We start from the raw sequence: 20991 nt of genomic DNA, 5'->3' as shown, positions 1-20991 counted from the left end.
GACAAACTTCTGACACGTCATAGTGACATGTCAGAAGTTTGGATTGGTGGGGGTCCGAGCACTGAGACCCCCACCAATCTCTAGAATGAAGCAGCTTTTTAGAATACGCTTTTTATTAGGCCCCCGGCTGCCATAGAAACCACCGACACTCTGCGATCTTACGAAGGGTGCCGGTCGGATGAGAGATCTCCCTCCCTCTCTCAAAAACCACTCAGATGCGGCTCTCGCTATTGAGCGCCGCATCTGAGGGGTTAAACGAGTGAGAACGATACGGATAGCGATCTCGCCGCGGAGAGCACGGAGGTTTAAAGACTCCTTGCTCTATTTATTTGCTCTGATGCATCGCCGTAAAAAGGCTATTGCATCGGAATAAAGCCCGTTAGTGGCTGCCGTAAAAACACTAATGGGCGGTCACTTACTGGTTAAAAGGGGCTTTCCAGTCCCTAAAAGTTGATGGCCTGTCATCAGGATAGGCCATCAATAGCCGATGGGTCGGGCTCCATCTCCCGGGATCCCCGACGATCAGCTGTTTTGAAGGGGGTGCAGGGCTTCCCCTTCATTTCCACTTGCTCACTGTGAATCAACACAGATGTAGCGGCGATTCACAGTATTGCAGCCTTCTCCTATTTAAGGGGAAAAACAGCTGATCACCAGGGGACCCGGGACTCGGATCAAAGCGTAATCTCGCTGTAACCTGTCATTTACTGCGTAATCTCGCGGGATTACACTTTGCTCTGCTGTAACTACCACAGAAACAGTAACGAAGTGCACAGATTGTGAATAGACATCCCGTGGAATGTCTATTCACTGTCTAAACACTTCAGTATTGTTAATGTGTTAGTATAAGACAGCACATAGCGATCTAAAAGGATCCCTATGCGCTGCCTAAATGAATGGAGAGGAGTGCATGACGCTGATTGGTCAGCGTCATACACTCCTCTGTACAACGCCCACTTGGTCTAAAGTAAAAACACGCCCACTTGGGCATTAAGCAACTCATTAGCATAAATCTAAAATCGCTAATAAAGTGGTAAAAATAGATTGTTTTTTTAAATAAAAAGCACTGCTGTCCCCTACATTATAGCGCCGATCTCCTTATGTAGGAGATAGGCCACTTATAATGTGGTGACAGAGTCTCTTTAAAGAGGCTCTGTCACCAGATTTTGCAACCCCTATCTGCTATTGTAGCAGATAGGCGCTGCAATGTAGATTACAGTAACGTTTTTATTTTTAAAAAACGAGCATTTTTGGCCAAGTTATGACCATTTTTGTAATTATGCAAATGAGGCTTGCAAAAGTCCAAGTGGGTGTGTTTAAAAGTAAAAGTCCAAGTGGGCGTGTATTAGGTGCGTACATCGGGGCGTTTTTAATACTTTCACTAGCTGGGCGCTCTGAAGAGAAGTAACATCCTCTTCTCTTCAGAACGCCCAGCTTCTGACAGTGCAGATCTGTGACGTCACTCACAGGTCCTGCATCGTGACGGCCACATCGGCACCAGAGGCTACAGTTGATTCTGCAGCAGCATCAGCGTTTGCAGGTAAGTCGATCTTACCTGCAAACGCTGATGCTGCTGCAGAATCAACTGTAGCCTCTGGTGCCGATGTGGCCGTCACGATGCAGGACCTGTGAGTGACGTCACAGATCTGCACTGTCAGAAGCTGGGCGTTCTGAAGAGAAGTGGATGATACTTCTCATCAGAACGCCCAGCTAGTAAAAGTATTAAAAACGCCCCGATGTACGCACATAATACACGCCCACTTGGACTTTTACTTTTAAACACACCCACTTGGATTTTTGCAAGCCTCATTTGCATAACTACAAAAATGGTCATAACTTGGCCAAAAATGCTCGTTTTTTAAAAATAAAAACGTTACTGTAATCTACATTGCAGCGCCGATCTGCTACAATAGCAGATAGGGGTTGCAAAATCTGGTGACAGAGCCTCTTTAATGACCTTTCATGTTGCCTTATATTCACAGTGAACAGAGAACATAAATGCTCATAGCACTCATTCAACAAGTCTGCACGTCTCTCCTTGGACTTTTTCAGACATAGGCAAATTCTAAAGACTCATTTACAGATGATAAAAATATCCTGATAAACAGGAACACTCCCAATATATGTAAACATTGATTATAACTCAACAAACTTTTATTGTGACAAAACAAGAAGTACATTTTAGGAACTCACCGTTTCATCAGTACAGATAGAGTGTACTTGTGTGCCAAACATAACAGCAGTAAAGATGAGGAAGAGCAAACCCTCAAAACAAAGCAGAATAAGGAGGATGACAGTGGTTGGTGGAGAGAAGGAGCTGCACTCTATGGGAAAAAGACAAAAGCAGAGATTAGAGGATGTGTAGTCAATCATGTGTAAACTTGTCCGGTTACAGAGAGCAGGTTTTAAAAGTTTTAATATCATGATATAGGAGATTTTACTTATTGGGTTGTCTTCGTGTGATTACCTAACAGCTGAAATCCTCACAAGAAAGTTTTTATACAGTTATTTTAATGAATACAACTAAATATTAAAACAAATCAGGAGAAACTTATACCAACTGTGTGAATCCTAGCTGAAATAGGCAGGTTCACTTTTCCCACTACACCTCACTACGGAAGTACAAGAAGTGACTTAAAAAAAGACCTCAAGTGAAAGCACAACTTTCCATGTCTGCATTCCCCACCTGACTGTATACCACTCTACACTTCTTTTATGTATACTGTACTTACTTTTTGAACTGCTGCCTTGTCTGTGCCTTAAAAAAGCCTTCATCTTGATTCTTAGATTTCCACAGCTTTCTCTTCCCCTCTGCTTTGCTATTAATCCCATGATGCTTCAGCACAGCATCACACGACCAGCTAAAGACCATACCATTTCTGCATGCTGGGGGACATTGTGACTATCATTCTTTCTAAATTCTCCTAAATAAGCTGAGAACCCATAAGTATACAGACAGGGAGGCTGCACTATATTCTTCTACTTTATACCGGCGTGACAGGAACCTGTCTAAGTATCAGTTGTAGCCAATGATAAAAGTTTCTGCTCCCCCCCCCCCCCCTGTGCAAAACTAGTGTGGTACAGGAACTGCTGAAGCCTGTGATAGGTGACACATAGATCTCCAGACAATCAAGTAGGGAAGGTGAATCACTGAGCCGCGTTCACACTGCTGCTAAGCAACCATCCCAGTCTGATATATAGAGATAGAAGCAGCAAGAAAAATAACAGGTGAGAGACTGACACATGGAATACCATAATGGTACACACGGGAAAATTTAGTTTTGGCCGGAGTGTCCCTTTAAGTTATACAACCTGCCTCCCATCAACACACACATTGGCAAGTATAATGTTTTTTCAGGAATTTATAATACGAATTAGAGGAGAGCCGTTGGCTAACAGGGCTCTACTTCTGATGCTCTACCTGCAGAAGTGATGTACAATATCTCTGAACAACAGTTCAGTGAGCTGTACAGTAGGCCTGTGGCTTGCCTCCTGGTTTAACCCTTTATGGACATCTAACACAATTATTTACAACACCAGTGTCTCACACCAAGCTGATTTTCAAACATTTTCTTTTTCTCAAAAGGTAATCTGTCATGGAAGTACGAGCTAAAATAACAAGAGATTAGCTCAGGACATTTTCTTCTGGCATTCCACCGCACTTGTGAAATACATGGTTAATGCTTGGAGCACTTGTGTGCTAGATAACATCTTAAATACAGACATAATATAGAACTGTACCTAGGGTTGATTTTACACAATAACAGAAATGAATATACTATATATGAAAACTATCATAACAGGTTTACCAATGCCATCAAAACAGCATCTGTGACCAGTCTGACACAATAAAGGCTTCTGTAAATGATGGAAATACTCTGATGACTGCATGTGTATGGCAGTGGCAGGGAATAGGACCTCAGCTCTGTCCTTTATTGTAAAATCAACCCAAGAGGGAATTACGTTGGAACCTTACTATAAACCAAAGCTATAGATCCACAAGCCAAAAATATAATGTAACATGCAGTAGAACAATATAGATGACGAGAATAGCTGGAGTGCCGAGGGTTAGCTTAACCCAGTCTTTTGCCAGTGTGCACGTGCTATAAATGTGTAACATTTCCGTACATAAGCACTCACTTGTCCAGTCTTCTTCAAAACAGTACAGGAAATGAAACCCTACCATGATGAGGGCATGCAAGGAAATCAGGGATATGTACATCTGAAAAACAAAGAAAATGTAAGCTCTCCGGCAACAGCAGAAAATAAACAAACATTCACAAGGACCCTCGGTTCACTTACAACCAAAATGAAAAACTAAAAAACACTATATATTGTTTGATCATTATATACACACAATGGTCAGTCATAACAATAAAATCACTGATAGGTGAATTGAATAATATTGATTATTTAAGGACAATGGCGCCTGTCAAGGAGTGGGATATATTAGGTAGCAAGTGAACAGTCAGTTCTTGAAGTTGATGTGTTGGAAGCGGAAAAATGGGCAAGCGTAAGGATCTGAGCGACTTTGACAAATTGTGATGGCCAGGCGACAGTCACAGCATTTCCAAAACTGCAGGTCTTGTGGGGAGTTCCTACTATGCAGTGGTTAGTATCAACCAAAAGTGGTCCTAGAAGGACAACTGGTGAACCGGCGACAGACTCGTGGACGCCCAAGGCTCACTGCAACAGGTCGGGAGCAAAAGTTACCCCATCTGCTCCCATCCCACAGAAGTGCAACTGGCTAAAAAGGTTAATGCTCGCTATGATATAAAGGTGTCAGAACACACTGTGCATTGCAGCTTGCTGCATATGGGGCTACGTAACCACAGACCGCTTAGGCTACCATACTGACCCCTGTGCATTGTCGAAAGCGCCCTCATTGGGCACATAAGCATCAGAACTGGACCATGAAACAATGGAAGAAGGTGGTCTGGTCAGATGAATGATTGTTTTCTTTTATATTAAGTGGATGCCCGGGTGTGTGTGCGTCACTTACCTTGGGAAGAGATGGCACCAGGATCAACTATGAGAAGAGAAGCCGGCTGATCAGTGTTTTGATGGAAATCCTTGGGTCCAGGCATTCATGTGGATATTACTTTGACACGTACCTTTTACTTAAACATTGTTGCAGACTAAGTAAAACTATTCCTGGCAATGGTATTACCTAACGACAGTGAACTCTTTCAGAAGAATAATTCACTCAGTCACACTGCAAAAATTGTTCAGGAATTTTTGATGAACATGACAAAGAGTTCAAGGTATTGACTTGGTCTCCAAATTCCCCAGATCTCAATCAAATCCAGCATCTGTGGAATGTGCTGGAAAAACAAGTCCCATGAATGGAAGCCCCACCTGGCAACTTACAAGACTTAAAGGTTCTGCTGCTAATATCTTGTTGCCAAATACCACAGGACACCTTTAGAGGTCTTGTGGAGTTTATGCCTTGACGGGTTAGCAATATTAGGCAGATGGTTTTAGTGTTATGGCTGATCAGTGTATAGTCTTGGTCCAATTTAGGGATGTCACGATACCAGAATTTGGTCTTCGATACCGCTACTTTGTGTAGTATTGCCATTTCAATAACAAAACGATACTTTGCCAACAGTAATAAAAAAAAAAGTTCTTACATTTTCTGATGTGAGGCACGAGGTGTGATGAATTTTGAATGTGCCTCACATTAATAGTAATTAACCCCATCATGTTTCTAAGTCATAATGGGTTAATGTGTAAGGTACATGATGGGGTTAATTACTATTAATGTGAGGCACATGGAGGTTAAATTCATCACACCTCGTGCTTTACATTAATAAGTGAAAGAAGTTTTTATTTTATTTTTACAGTGTACAAATCATAAATTACGCAAAAAATTGGTTGTGCAGCTCATTATGGCCGCGCCAATACGGAGTATGTGTATATTTTATGTATTGAGACTTATTTTAATGTTTATTGTAGAAAAAAAGGTGTATGTGTATTTTTTTTACATTTAATATTACTTTGTTTTTATTTTAAACTTGAATGTACTGGCATATATCTATATGCCGATAGTAATGTACTGGTATATATCTATATGCCAGTACATTAGCATGTGTACGTATAGTACACAGGCAGTTGTTAGGACATACCTAAGTATGCCCTAACAGGAAATATGGTAAGACAGCCCTGGGGTCCTTCAATGGACCCTGGGCTGTCTGCCCATATATGGTATGGCCCTCGATCGCGTCACAGGAATTCCCTGTGACACGATCCAGGGGGCATCCCCCCTTCTCATTTTCTCCTGAATGCTGCAGTCAGCTTTCATCGCAGCATTCAGGGGAATAGCAGCGGAGATGAGAGGTTCCTCTGACCTCTGCCGTTATAGAGCGGGGTTGCGGCTGTGTAATACAGCCATTGCCCCGCTCCTGACATAAGTGCGCGCGTGGTCAGCATGAGGTGATGCAGCCGGCGCTGCACTAATGAGCGCAGGCACGGAACACAGAACATGGGGGTGTTTTGTAGTGCGCCGCCATGTTCTCGGTTTTCAGTGCCGGCAATCATTAGTGCAGGGCCGGCTGCATCACATCATCCTGACGGCGCGAACTTGTCAGGACTCAGGTGCGGGGCAATGGCTGTATCACACAGCCGCATCCCTGCTCTCATACATTCATGTGTTACAATGCTAAGCACGGTATCGAAACAGTATCGAGGTTTCGATGCATCGTGCATCCCTAGTCCAATTTGTTTTGCAAATAATGTAAGTATGCAGGAAATACACACCGATCAGTCATAACATTATTACCACTTGCTTGCGTACTATGCAGCAAGCTGCGATAAAAAGATGTCGAAACACAGAGTGTATCATAGCGAGCATGAACTTTTTCAGCAATTTGTGCTACAGTAGTATTTCTTTGGCATCAGACCAGATGGACTAGCCTTCACTCCCCACGTGCAACAATGATCCTGTTTCCCATGAACCCGTCACCAGTTGTCCTTCCTTTAACCCCTTTTGGTAAGTACTAACCTCTGCATACGGGGACCACCGCATAAGACGTTTAGAGATGCGGAGACCCATTTGTTTAGCATCACAATTTGGCCCGTGTTAAACTCGCTCAGATCCTTACACTTGCCTATTTTTTTCTGTTTCCAACAAATCAACTATAAGAACTGCCATTCACTTGCGTCCCAATATATCCCACACTTGATAGGCGCCATTGTAATGAAATAATCAATGCCATTCACTTCACCTGCCACTGGTTTCAATGTTATGGCTGATCGGTGCATGTTTTCCCATAAAGGCCGTAGGGTTTTATTACTGACATGCAGGATAAGAATGGATGTTCTTCACTATAATGAAAGACGTGCTATATAGAGCGCTGCCACTAAAGTAGTCCTACTGAGCTGAGCGAAAGAATAAATAATCATAAGGAGGGGAATGCTGAGAGGACCAGATCTGTGTCCTCTCAGAATGCCTCTGTGACCGGTGGGGGTCACAGAGTTTAGACCCCCACTGAACATATTATTAGGTCATATCCTAGTGATATGCCATAACATTATTACATGGAAAGCAGCACTTATTCCGCACAAAAATCACAAAATCATGAGAATTTAAATGCTGTTTACCGCTGCGTAATTTACTCCAACAGTGCATATCCTAAAAAGTTAGAGCAAGCCTTATGTGCTAAAATGTATAGAACCCCAATAATACAGTCACTTTTATACATAACTAAGTTGAGGTCCACATCGGAATATCAATCCTTCTAGATACTTACTGTGAACAAAACAAAAAATTTCTGGTTGTTTTCTCCCACACAGTTATTAACCCATGGACAATGGTGATCCATCTTCCTAATGCATCTTTTGCATACACTGGGGAAAGATAATGAGAAATGAAACATTAATAGATTATCTAAAAGCATTGTGAACCAGATTCACTTTATATTGAACCTTTGTCCAAGGTAGCTTCACCTTTAGTTAACATTGGCCATATAGAAAAATCTAGCATCTTTGTAATATGTAAAATCTACTTTTATTTATTATTGTCGTTTTTAACTTATTTTTCAACTCGCTACTTAAAGCAGGACATGCAGTGGCTAAGAGTCCGTATTTATGGATCTGAAGGCACTTTATGTGTTGCCATATAGTGATCTCCGTTAGGCTCTGTTCACATCTGCGTCACCGTTTGTTTATAAGAAGTATATCCGTATATAAGTGCCAGATCCATAGTATGATGGATATCACCGGCGCCTGATGGACCCTATAAACTTATGATCGGGCCCGTCGGGTTCCGACATGGTGTCTGACGTTTTGAATGCAGCTCTATTCTTCCCATCAAATCTGACGCGAAAGAGAATCCGACGCAGACATAAGCAGAGCCTAATACAGAATGTGATTGAGTATTCCACAATTTTTTTTCTTGCAGAAATCCTGTGCGTGCCTCCAATTTTATACAGAGGAAAAGTTGGGCCTATAGCAGGCAAATAGGGGCTGTATTACGGATCCACACAGAATGTTATTATTTTCAGTTATCGTATTTCACAAGAAGACATCCAGTCTACTATAGTTGTAGTTTCCCCTTAGAAAAGAAAAAAAATTAAAAATTGGCGTCCAACTATAAATCCTTCAGTTTTCCACTTCTGTCTAACTTAAAAACTCTAGTTCAAATCCCGTACCTGCCATAAGGGTTTTCACTCAGTCTCTGAATTACATATTTGACTACTTATACTGCAATACATTCCCTGCACTTGCATAACTAGGGATTCAAGCTGAATTACAAACCTTGACATCAATTAAGAAATGGCTGAATTGACTTTCTTTAAAACTTGATGACCGTTCAAGAACTTACACAAGGATGACCCCTGTCCATATATCCTATTAGGGCACATGACATCCTAGAGGGGGATCCTAGGGGGATCTATAAGCCAGAGAGGAGAGCAGCTAACAAGCAGCGGCTCTCGCTCTGGGGGACATAGGCTGCCCATGTATTACACAGGGATGAATGTCGGTCATGTGATCCTATAGCATATAGGGACCTTGAGAATTGAACCTCCTAATCTAAATGTCATATCTAATATTAAATGAGAATCACAATCATTATAATATATACTTACACGCACTTCCTTCTTGGAAAGCCCACACTCACTAAAAACTCCCCAATAAAATAATTCCACAGTGGTGTGGCGCTACTGCTAATCCTAGTGCTCTCCCCTGGGTAAGTTTCATCATAGAGCAAAGAATCAGTAAAAGTATAAGAAGATAATAAGCCATTAAAAACAACTTAGAGTCCATTCCTGTTTAACAATAACAGGAAACACTAAGATAAAACGGATTTTGCGTCTTCCACTTCCAGTTGTCAATTCTAAAATGATATTCTCCTCCACACCTGAAATAATTGATCATTGTCTAGGAACCTCTGAAGTTTGCCTTCCATGCTGCGCTTCAGAACTAGAAGTACTTAATACTTCATCTCTTTTATCCAGCAAAGTTGTATACTCTGCCTCCAAGGTTCAATTTTGTAAATCCTACTAAATAACCGAAAATGCTCTGCCTAATCTCTCCTCTTCCAAAAAGGAAGACAGTGCTAATCTCTATTCCCTCAATTAACGGGCAGCATGATATCATGACAAGTCAGACTAAATATTATTCCAAACATAACAGAAAAATATTAATTCTGAGCAAGAAAGAATATAGGATTCATAGTTCGGAGTCCATTGTATTCCTGAGCCTAGCACATCCCCCGCCCCTTACCAATGATTGACAGCTGACAACGTATACAAGTAGATCAGCGGCAATCATTGCTGGGCTGGACTTATGAATACAGTGACTAATAACTGGGAGTCCCCTGCATGGTTCCTCTTAGCAATTATCCAAATGACATTTGGTATTACAGCTAGCAGGACCTGTCCCCTTATATCGAGCAGCATATTTTTAGGACAGTTCTGCTTTAATGTATATCTGTAGGTCAGCAGAATTTCTTAACTATACCTGCAATGATGAGCCCTGTCGGGCTTGATGCTGCAACATTTTGGGCATTTGTAAACCACCTGTCCTGGTTTCAGTTGCAGGCTTTCAATGAATTCCTTAGTGGCATTTCCTTTAGGAACTGCACCCTATATAAATAAAATATGAAAAAACAATACTTTAGTGTAGAGGAGCTTAAACTTTACATTACAAGACTATTATTAGTCTTTTGGACTTCCTACTGAATATATTTATAGCTTTCAGGTTTTCTACGAAGTGCCTTGAGCTCACAAGACCTTTAGTAAAGAATACCAGAAATTGACAGTATGTAAAATACAACAATTATCCTGGTTTTGTAGCTCAAAAATTGTAATTGTTAGGCTATGTTCACACAGAGTTTTTTTTACGAGCTTTTGGACGCGGAAACCGCGCCCAAAAACTAGTCAAAAACAGCCCGAAAATGCCTCCCGTTGATTTCAATGGGAGGCAGGGGCGGTTTTCTCCCGCGAGCGGTAAAACCGCCTCGCGGGAGAAAGAAGAGACATGCCCTATCTTCTGGCATTTCCGCCTCTGACCTCCCGTTGACTTCAATGGGAGGCAGAGAAAGCTTATTTCGCTGCGTTTTATGCCCGTGGCTCTCAAAGGCCACGGGCGAAAAACGCTGCGAAAATCGGCGTGCAGGGAGTAGAAAATCTGCCTCAAACTTCCAAACGGAATTTTGAGGCAGAAATTACGCCTGCAAAAAACTCTGTGTGAACATAGCCTTAATGCGATTTTTTTTTTGCTTTCATATATCACACATTATGTTTACTTTGTTTGTAACTAAGAACGTTCGACTTGTGACATCAGCCAAAAAATTTGCTTTACAAATCCTCAACTCAAGGCCTATTATGCAAAAACTTGTTTCATCTTTGATGAACAAAAAAAAATGTAAAATCATTTGCTGCTAAACTAAAAATATTACATTGTGTAAGAGATGAATAGTGAAAAGCATTATGCAGTGTAGTTATGTGAAGCCGGAGTTTAAAAACTATATATAAGCAAAAGCCTAGCCATTCACACACTAGATCACATAAAGAAAATCATGCTATATTTAAAAGGCTTGACACAGAATCAAAAATTGTTAATAATTAACCACAGGATAGGTGAAAAATGCTGATTGCTGTAGGCCCTACCACTAGGATCCCACCAATCGTGAAACTGGTCATTCCAGACCACCTGTTCCTTCTCACTGCTCGACCGCAGTGAGTAGGACATTGAATGGAGCGGCGGTCGGGCATGCGCACTGCCACTCCATACAAAGTCTATGGGGGAGAGAGAAGCAGCCGAGTACAGATTGGGCTGTTCCCGTCATTCTCACAGACACTGAATGGAGCTGTGGGCGTATGCTCGACCTCTTCTCAATTCAAACTCCTCCTCACTGCGGGGGATGCAGTAAGGTGGATCTAGGGGTTGGGACCCCTGCTATATAGTAGTATAGTACTAGATCATATAGTAGTGGGGCCCCTTAGCGATCAGAAAACGATCACCTATCCTATGAATACGTGATCATTTTTGATTCTGGGACACTCCCTTTAATGTCGCATGAATTATACATATTATATATAATCTCCCATTTTCAGAAAGAGCGAGTGGTGTCTCAGAACAGTGTCGCTTTCCAATGACTTCTGTACATGGTCATGTCACAATCCCACAGAATATACAGTCAACTGCAACTTTTGTTGACTGATATACTGTAGGTGCATTAGAAGATCTGTCTGCTCTCCTGACATGTCGGTTTTAGTAAATACTTGCATTACCCAAGGAATATTTCTGCTATTTGTCCAGGAAACTTATGAATACATTGACAACTCTGTGTTTTCATTCGCCTTCTTAATAGGTTGTGTCCCTACTAGGGATGCACGATGCATCGAAATTTCAATACCATTTCGATGCTGTGCGGGGGCAAACCGTTCAATACCATCAATTTATGTATTTTGATACTAAGCTGTGTGACTGCACAGCTTAGTATTGAAATAAATGAAGAGAACATGGCGTGCATGCGCAGTGTAAAGCGCCCGCGATGTTTTCTTCTTACAGTGACCCTTTCCCCGTCCCTTCTGAGATTCACAGATCATTGGTGGCAGTAGAGAAAGGAAGGAGCGTTCCTCTCTCCTACTGGGACGCCCCGCTCATCATTAGTGCCGGTCGCGTCACAGTAGGAGGGAGGAACGCTCCTCCTTTCTTTCTCTACAGCCACCAATGATAACCTGGAATGTGAGAAAGGGGCAGGGATGGGACTGTCACAGGTTTCCGGATGACGTGCCTGTGACGCTCGCGCTGCAGTGTAGCGACAGATCGGCTCCAGGCAGGTATTACAGCAGAGTACAAGCTATAAAGGCAGCCCGCATAGAGGAACATTGGCGTTAATGTGACCCACATTAACCCCAATGTTGCCATTATGTGAGGGAAATGATGAAGTCGCTTATTATTAATGTGAGACACATGGTGTTAAGAATTTAGTACCTCCATTTGCCTCACATCTATGGCATGTTCACATGGCTAAAAAAGCTATATTCACATGGCTAAAAATCGGAAGCTGAACGCCTCCAAACATCTGCCAATTGATTTCAATGGGAAAAATGGTGCTGTTCCGACGAGGCGTATTTTTACGTGGCGGTTTTAAAAAACTGCCGTGTAAAAAAACACACGCGAAAAAGAAGTGCATGTCACTTCTTGAGCCATTTTTGGAGCCGTTTTTCATTACCTCTATAGAAAAACAGCTCCAAAAACGGCCGTAAAAAACGCAGCGAAAAAACACGAGTTTCTTAAAAAAACGTCTGAAAATCAGGAGCTGTTTTCCCTTGGAAACAGCTCCGTATTTTCAGACGTATTTTTATTAGGCGTGTGAACATACCCTAATAGTAATTAACCCCATCTTGTACCTCACACATTAACTCAATGTTGCTCATTACAACTGTGAGCGAGGTACTTGATGGGATCACTTACTATAATGATTATAATGGGCACCACTGGGTTAATGTGTGAGGGAAATGATGTGGTTAATTCACATGGTTGTGTTCGTGCGTGAGATACAGACCGTATGTCACCCGCTTTTCCTGGATCCAACATAGTTCAGAAAGCCGAGCTCCCAGCATCATAGTCATCCATGATGCTGAGAGTCACTGCCTCCCCGCGGGAATACTGTCCTGTAGTGTAATCATGTTTTCAGTACGGGAGCCCGGCTTTCTGAACCATGTTGAATCCAGGAAAAGCGGGTGACATACGGGCCATGTGAATTAACCACATAATTTCCCTCACACATTAACCCAATAGTGCCCATTGTTATCATTATAGTAAGTGATCCCTTCAAGTACCTCGCTCACAGTTGTAATGGGCAATATTGAGTTAACGTAAGGTACATGATGGGGTTAATTACTATGAACGTGAGGCACATGGAGGTTCAAAAATCGATACATTTTGTGACATCAGGCACAGGGTGTTTAGGAATTTATATTTTGGAGTTTGTTTTTTTTATTGTTGGCAAAGTATGGTTTTGGTATCGAATAACGCAATACTACTCTAAGTATCGGTATCGAAATCCAAATTCTGGTATCGTGACAATTTCGTATGATGTAAAATGATGCCGGTGCCTTTCTTATACGTTGTGATTCTCAAGTACTCTTATAGCTGCTACACATTAGATCACCTATGAGAGAATGTGATTATGGACACACCTTACTGACTAAATATGTACCCTGATAAGGGAGGCTTTTAATGACAATTATGCTAGGCTGCTCCACTTTGGCCGCTGACATGCTTCGTCACACACACCTAAGGGCTCATATAACATATAACTCGTCCGTGTGCTGTGCGTGGAAATCACTCAAAGCACACGGACCCATTGATTTCAATGAGGCCATTCACACATGCGTGCGTTTTCACGCAGCGAGAGTCCATTGCGTGAATCTCACTGCATGTCCTATATTGTTGCGTTTTCACGCACCTATGCGCCCATTGTAGTCAATGGGTGCGTCAAATCCACGCACAGCACACAATTGCACATCCGTGTGCTGTGCATGATTTGGCATCAACTCCATTGGGGGAAGAAAAAAAGAAGTGCTTTGCGAGTGCGTGAAAAACACATGCCACTCGCAAAGCACACAGATGCAATAACGCAACGCACACGGACAGATTTACGCGCATTTTTTACGTGCGTAAATCTGTCACGCTCGTGTGAATGTAGCCTTAAGAATGCATTTACACAACTGTATGCTTGACAATTATTGCAGTTACCATGCTTGCTCAAAAAGCTTACTGCATATTGTAGGATATATCAAATACTAAATATTCTGCTCTACAAGATAGAAAAGTAATACCACATGAATTCTGACAAAGAAGTGTTAACTATCCTCAAGATGGAAGATTTATATGAAAGACAGACACTATTATTATGTCAGTGATTGCGCAATATAGACCTAGCCTAACTTCAGAGCCGCTGGCTTACAGGACTGGACCAAACCTCCATTCTAAGGCTCATTTCACACTGTGATTAATGTTATCCTTTTGGCGCATACTCCAAGAAAAGCTCCAGACATTTACATTAAACGAAAACTGTGACAGATGCCCAACATTCGCATCTGTCCCCCATAGACTATAATGATATCCGTTTTAACAATGTGTATACAAATCAAATGATTTATTAAAATGTCATGCTGAAATAGAAAAGGACATTCCCCACAAAACTGGAAGCATAAAATTCTCAAGGAGATTAGCCAAGACCATGAAAGAGTCCCAATCAATTACCCCCCTTAGAGACGTTTGTCGTATCTGTACATCATATTCGTTCTGGGGGGGGGGGGGGTTAGTATGGAGCAGGCTCATGGGCTGAGCCTAATCAATACACTGCGGGTGTCAGCGGTGTATGGTGTATTAGTCCTTGCACGAACAGCTGGGATCAGACATACCTCAGATCCCGGATGTCTAACCATTTAGATGCAGTGATCAATAGCGACCGCGGCACCTAGACCGTAAGTAGAATGGGAGGAGCCCAATGTTTCTGTCAGCATTGATATCAATGGTGACGGAAACGGTAGCTCTGGTTTCAGTTTGACTTTCCGTTGCGGGGTTCACCCGACGGAAACCTTCGACGGAACCCCGGAACGGAAAGCCAACGCTGATGTGAACAGGCCCTAACTGCTAAACTGGTCTTGTTGCCTATAGCAAACAATAACAGTGTAGGTTTTAATTTTTCGTCTGGGTCCACACTCTGCGTTTCTGATGCGATTTATAGCATGCATCTTTCTGTTTTGGTTGATGCACTCATTGAGAGACATGGGAGTTTATATATCAAAACAAAAAGAAACGCATGCTAAAAACCGCAACAAAAACACACAGTGAGAACCCAGCCTTCAAGAGCAGTTTACAAAATCTGAGCTCTCATTGGTTGCTATAGGCAACAAAGCCAGTTTTACTTTCAAATAGTATTGATAAATGAGGCCATCAATGTGTTCAAACAAGAAAGGTTTCCTGACCTGCACAAACCCAGATCAGTTCATCAGACTGCCGAATGGTGAAACGCCTTTCTAATGTTCCAGAGTTCAGCGGAGGTATGCTTTACACCAGTACAGATGACGTTTGCTATTGCGTATGCTAAGCTAAAGGCATTTTTACATGGCCCAATTATTGGGCAAACAAGCGTTCACAGAACGCTCATTCCCGATCATTGCCTTGTGTAATCAGGGCAACAATCAGCCAATGAACAATCAAACGCACAATCATTGGCTGATTGTATCGTTTATGCAGCCTCAAATATTATCGTGTAAACAGGGGAGATGTGCTGCGGACATGATAGAAATGTATAGGGACGAGCGATCGGAGTAACGAGCGATCGGAGTAACGAGCGATCGTCCCCATACATGGCTCCTCGTCAAAGAAGCAAACGACCGCAATAAACGAGCGGTCTTGTTAATCGGCGCTCGTTTACACGACCTACGTGAGGTCGTGTAATAGGACCCTAAGGCTCATGTCAGGCTCCAAATGAACAGTTCTTGTGCCTATGTTGCTTTCAGTTTGGATCTCCACTGGGCTAATGGGATGTTATGCATGCGACTGTATGGTAATTTCATAAGCGGTCTAAAAAGTCAATATCTGCTTCTCCCATGTAACCGTGCTTCCTTGAGAGGACTTCAGTGTATAAGGTCTCTTTTAGCAATTGTTAATTTTTGTTGGATTCTTTATTTGTATTTTACCATCACACCTATAAAGTTGGAATGCATTGGACAGTTGTGTTGCCATTTTGGTCATAATGAATTATCAATAATGGTTACATTTCCTTCCTGAAAAAAGTCCCTTCACATAAAACATTTCTCAATTGCCTCCCTGTACCGTGGGGTTACTCAGTCACAAGAAACCTACAACACAAACTGTACTTTTAAGTGATGACTTCTTTGTTGTAGCATTATGAACAAGTATCATCCGTCCACAGTAATATTTTCATATAGGATGATAGAAACCGCACAAGGTAATGAGTAATGGAGGTATTCTGGCAACGTATGTATAAACATGTGAACGATGCGAATTCTGCTTCTATTGACCAGATCCAACTACACACTGCTACAAATATTTGGCTATGTGCATCGCATGCTGCTACGACTAAGGGAAGCGCAGTCTGGAGACGCGTCAGCATTTCCAGTACTTGTGTATTTCAGTGTAATAAAGGACCTGCTTTTATGTATGGTCTCTTTAACCCCTTAGTGACAACCAATACTCCTTTTCACGGCAGTCACTAAGGGGCCTTAGGCTAGGCCACTGTCTTTTCACGGCAGCCTAGCAAAAGTCCTGCACTGGTGTCCCGTGCAGGCTGGGGCGGGTGCCCGGCTGTCTGATGACAGCCGGGTTCCTGCTCCAACGGTAGCGATCGAAGTTTACTTCGATCGAGGCAGTTTAAACCCTTAATGCTGCGGTCAATAGCGACCGCGGCATTTAAGTAGTTTACAGAGGGAGGGAGCTCCCTCTGTCACCCATCAGCGGCCCGCAAATGCAAGAGGCACATCCTTATAGGCAATAATGCATTGGTACTAAGTATACCAAAGCATTAGTGTTCAAAAGATAGCAAAGTGAAGTCCCCTAGTGGGAGTAAAGAAAAAAAAACAGGTACTAAATGTTAAATAAAATTAATAAAGATTACAGTAAAGAAAACAAACAAAAAAAAACATTTTTTGCATTAAAAAGTGGATTTAGTAAAAGTGTAAAAAATAAATAAAAGTACACGTATATGGTATCGCCGCGACCATAATGACCCAAACAATAAAGTTAACATGTAAACTAAACCGCAAGGAGAACACCGTAAAAAAAATAAATGCAAAAAACGATGGCGGAATTGCTATTTTTTTTCCATTGCCCCCCAAAAACGTAATAATAAGTAAGAAAAAAAATATAAGTTATGGCTCTTAGAAAGAGATGACGCAAAAACAAATAATTTCAGTTCAAGTTTTTTTATTGTGCAAAAGTAGTAAAACATAAAAAAAGTTTATAAAAGTTAATCAAAAAATTATATGTACCCCAAAATGGTGCCATTAAAAAAATACAACTAATCCCGAAAAAAAAAAAAAGTCCTCATAAAGCTATATTGACGGAAAAATAAAAAAAGTTATAGCTCTCTAAATGTGACGATCGATAAGCGAACAAAAGTGTTTGGTCCTTAAGGCCTAAAATAGGTTGGTCACTAAGGGGTTAAGATTATATGGATTTTTAATACCCTGAAGGTGTGATGCATATATATATACTTTATTAGGCATTCTTGACTACCGTTGGGAATATTGCAATATTGTCTACACTGAATGACCTCTTTATTAGAGACACCTGCCCTTTAACGATTGAAGTTTCCCTGTATGGAAATTAGATACATGAGCAGGTTTTCCATGGATCACTTTCAGTGTGAATCTGCATTAGAATGGGAAAATCTAGTGATCTGAGCGACTTTAAGGCTGGGTTCACACGACCTATTTTCAGACGTAAACGAGGCGTATTTTGCCTCGTTTTACGCCTGAAAATAGGGCTACAATACGTCGGCAAACATCTGCCCATTCATTTGAATGGGTTTGCCGACGTACTGTGCAGACGACCTGTCATTTACGCGTCGTCGTTTGACAGCTGTCAAAGGACGACACGTAAAATGACTGCCTCGGTAAAGAAGTGCAGGACACTTCTTTGCAACGTAATTTGAGCCGTTCTTCATTGAAGTCAATGAAGAACAGCTCAAGATTTACGAGAAAACAGCTGCCTCGTTTCAGACGTAAAGGCCACTTCTCGTGTGCACATACCCTAAACGTGGCATGGTCATCGGTGCTAGACTAGCCTGGGCCAGCATTTCAAAAACTGCCAACCTTGTGGGGTTTTCTCGAGCAACGGTGTCAAGAATATACAGAGAATGGTGTGATCGAAGAAAGGTTTAGGAAATCTTACTGGAACTGCTTCCGTGGAAACCTGCATTGCTGTACGGCATGTATAAACTGCCACCACTGTTTATGCATATGGGTTTTATATACTGTGGTTTTCCACATCGAAGTTGATGGTTTAAAACCTAACAACTACATAACTGGTGCTCTTTATGTCAAAGTTGAAGTTTGTCTTAGACTTCAGAATAAATAATTATTTGGCCCTGCCATTTTCTAAACAGCGTAAGCATGCCCACAGTGTTCTGCAGGTGACACGTAGATCACCACGGTAAGGAGTCTGCATTTGTCATTTACATGGACTACAGGGCGATGTAATACAGCATTGCAGCAAGGATATGGCTTCAAGGAGAAATGTCAGGCATGTTATATAAATACACTTTAGTTTACATGAAAAAGATGACCTTTTTTTTTTTATTATTTATTTAATAGCTTTGTTTTTTTGCCATCAGTGCTTCATGTTACAGGTCCAAAGCCTGTAATCAATGGCCGATATGTAATGCACGGACAAGCTAGGTCTGCCAGAATGGGTAAGTGCTCTCCGTCCTGGTTCATTGAGGGGGTCCTGAACTGGGGACAGCCACTATTTTATCCTTTTGCCCTTATTTATAAGGCATTTGAAAAGGGTTTCTTGATGTGAGACAGTCCTTTTAAATTCTATGCGCCAACTGTCAGCAGACCGCATCAACTCAACCATAGGCAGAAAACATATGCATTTACCAAAGAAAATGATTGCGCCCAAATGAATTGTTTCGTTCCTTTCTCCTTTATGAATATGAAAAGGTAAAACATAACTCTTAGGCCACCTTCACATTGCAGTGTTCTGGTCAGTATTTTGCTTCAGTATTTGGAAGCCAAAACCAGGAGTGAAACCTACACAGAAAAAAAAATTATAATGGGACGATTTGTACCTCTTCTGTGTTTTGGATCTACTACTGGTTTTGTCTTACAAATAGTGTTGCAAAATACTGACCAGAATACGGCGGTGTAAAAACGGCCTTCTAGAGTAAAACTAGAAACTGATGTCATACTTACAGGATCAGTGATCATAGCGCGGAAATGTGAAGCCAGAGCTAGGAATGCCAGCGCATTAAAGATAATCCCATTGATTGTGCTATAAATCAAATCTTTGGATGGCAGCAGCATGACAAAAACAACAACAAACTCTGCATAGAAAACCAGAAACCAGGTAACTACGGCACAAGCAATGCCGCAGCCATCTTTGATGAACCACACTTTAGCCATGGAGTTATCGACTGGTGGTGGGAGACACTTCTCTGGTTGGAGGTACTGTGCTGTCCTCTCAATGTCACGGTAGCGGTGGCTTGGGGTTGGCATGGTAAGCTTTATAGTCCATATTTTTGGCCTAGAAGAGACACTGAGAATTAATATACATGAAATTACCCCTCAGATAAACAATTATCTTTTTTTTTTTTTTTTTTTAAAAAAAAGGAAATATATCTTTTTTTTTATGCTAAAACAATACAACCTCGCTTAGGCCAAAAAAAAAATGCAAAAAAATATATCAGAGAATTGCTTCAAATCAACCCAAAACACAGATGCAACTCAGAAAGCTGAGATCTTTGTGTCTTCACACACTGGTGGACTAGTTATTCGTAACCAGTGGTCACTATGCAAACTCAGTACAGACCTGAGCGCACATCAGTACAGTAACCTGTATAATGGAAGTGATGTCTAAGTACGTGTCATGTCTATATAATGCTGCATAGACATGCATATGTAAGTAAACAGATATTTCTAATGCCACAAGCATTGAGATATAGTTACTCATTACAAAGTATCAGCATACTTGGAAAACGAGATGAAAGCCACGTTCAGACATGGCAGATTTGCTGCAGATTTTAGGTGTAGCTACTCCACTGAAAAAATACAACAAAGTACAGCGAAATACATGTTTTTTAATACCCAATTCCAAAGTAGTTGAGTTTTCTGCTACAGATATAAGGGCATGCGGCAGATTTTCAAATCTGCAGCGTGCCTATCATGTCGCAGATTTTTGCCATGTATTTTATCCTTTGCAATGGAGTACGGTAAAAAATAGTGTAGTACCGTGTTAGCCACAAACAATATGGAAAAATAGGACATGTCCTATTTTTGTTCGTTTTCACTCAAGTCTATGAGGGATCCGTGAAAAAGGGTACTGCATGGATGCAAATATACAGTGAAAAACTTGTTTTTCATGGCCGATTTGACACACAGCCTTAGGGATTGAGTTCAGACACAACGGAAAAAAATCTGCTGCGGATTTTGCCACAAATCTGATCGGATTTCACCCTTTGCATTGCAAAGATATGCAATGTTAAATACTATTGTGTCAAAAAAGACAAAAGTATAGTAGGTATGATACCTTTATTGGCTCACCATAAAAATGATATATGGAAGCTTTCAGAGCACACAGGCTCCTTCTTCAGGTTGGTTTTTGTAAACTTGCCTGAAGAAGGAGCCTGTGCGCTCTGAAAGCCACATATATAATTTTTCTCATTAGCCAATAAAGGTATCATACCTACTATACTTTTGTCTTTTTTGACACAAAAGTATTTAACATTGCATATCCTTTGCAATGCAAAGGGTGAAATCCACATGTAACACATAGGGATTT

General features: G+C 41.4%; 1 protein-coding gene across 2 annotated transcripts in view; it reads right to left on the bottom strand.

The window, feature by feature from the left end:
- ZDHHC3 (zDHHC palmitoyltransferase 3) overlaps positions 1-20991 on the bottom strand; it is a 50007-nt gene that overhangs the window by 15817 nt on the left and 13199 nt on the right. For both annotated transcript variants that reach the window (XM_075827073.1, XM_075827074.1), the window contains exons 2-6: positions 19407-19737; positions 9961-10085; positions 7749-7845; positions 4138-4219; positions 2191-2321 (exon numbers count right to left, since the gene is read on the bottom strand). In XM_075827073.1, coding sequence (XP_075683188.1) covers positions 2191-2321; positions 4138-4219; positions 7749-7845; positions 9961-10085; positions 19407-19709 — 738 coding nt within the window. In that variant the 5' untranslated portion in view covers positions 19710-19737. The remainder of the gene's footprint in view (positions 1-2190; positions 2322-4137; positions 4220-7748; positions 7846-9960; positions 10086-19406; positions 19738-20991) is intronic.

The sequence above is a fragment of the Rhinoderma darwinii genome, chromosome 5 (assembly GCF_050947455.1).
Source record: "Rhinoderma darwinii isolate aRhiDar2 chromosome 5, aRhiDar2.hap1, whole genome shotgun sequence".
Classification (NCBI taxonomy): Eukaryota; Metazoa; Chordata; class Amphibia; order Anura; family Rhinodermatidae; genus Rhinoderma; species Rhinoderma darwinii.
This window is presented reverse-complemented; position numbering and strand designations above follow the sequence as displayed.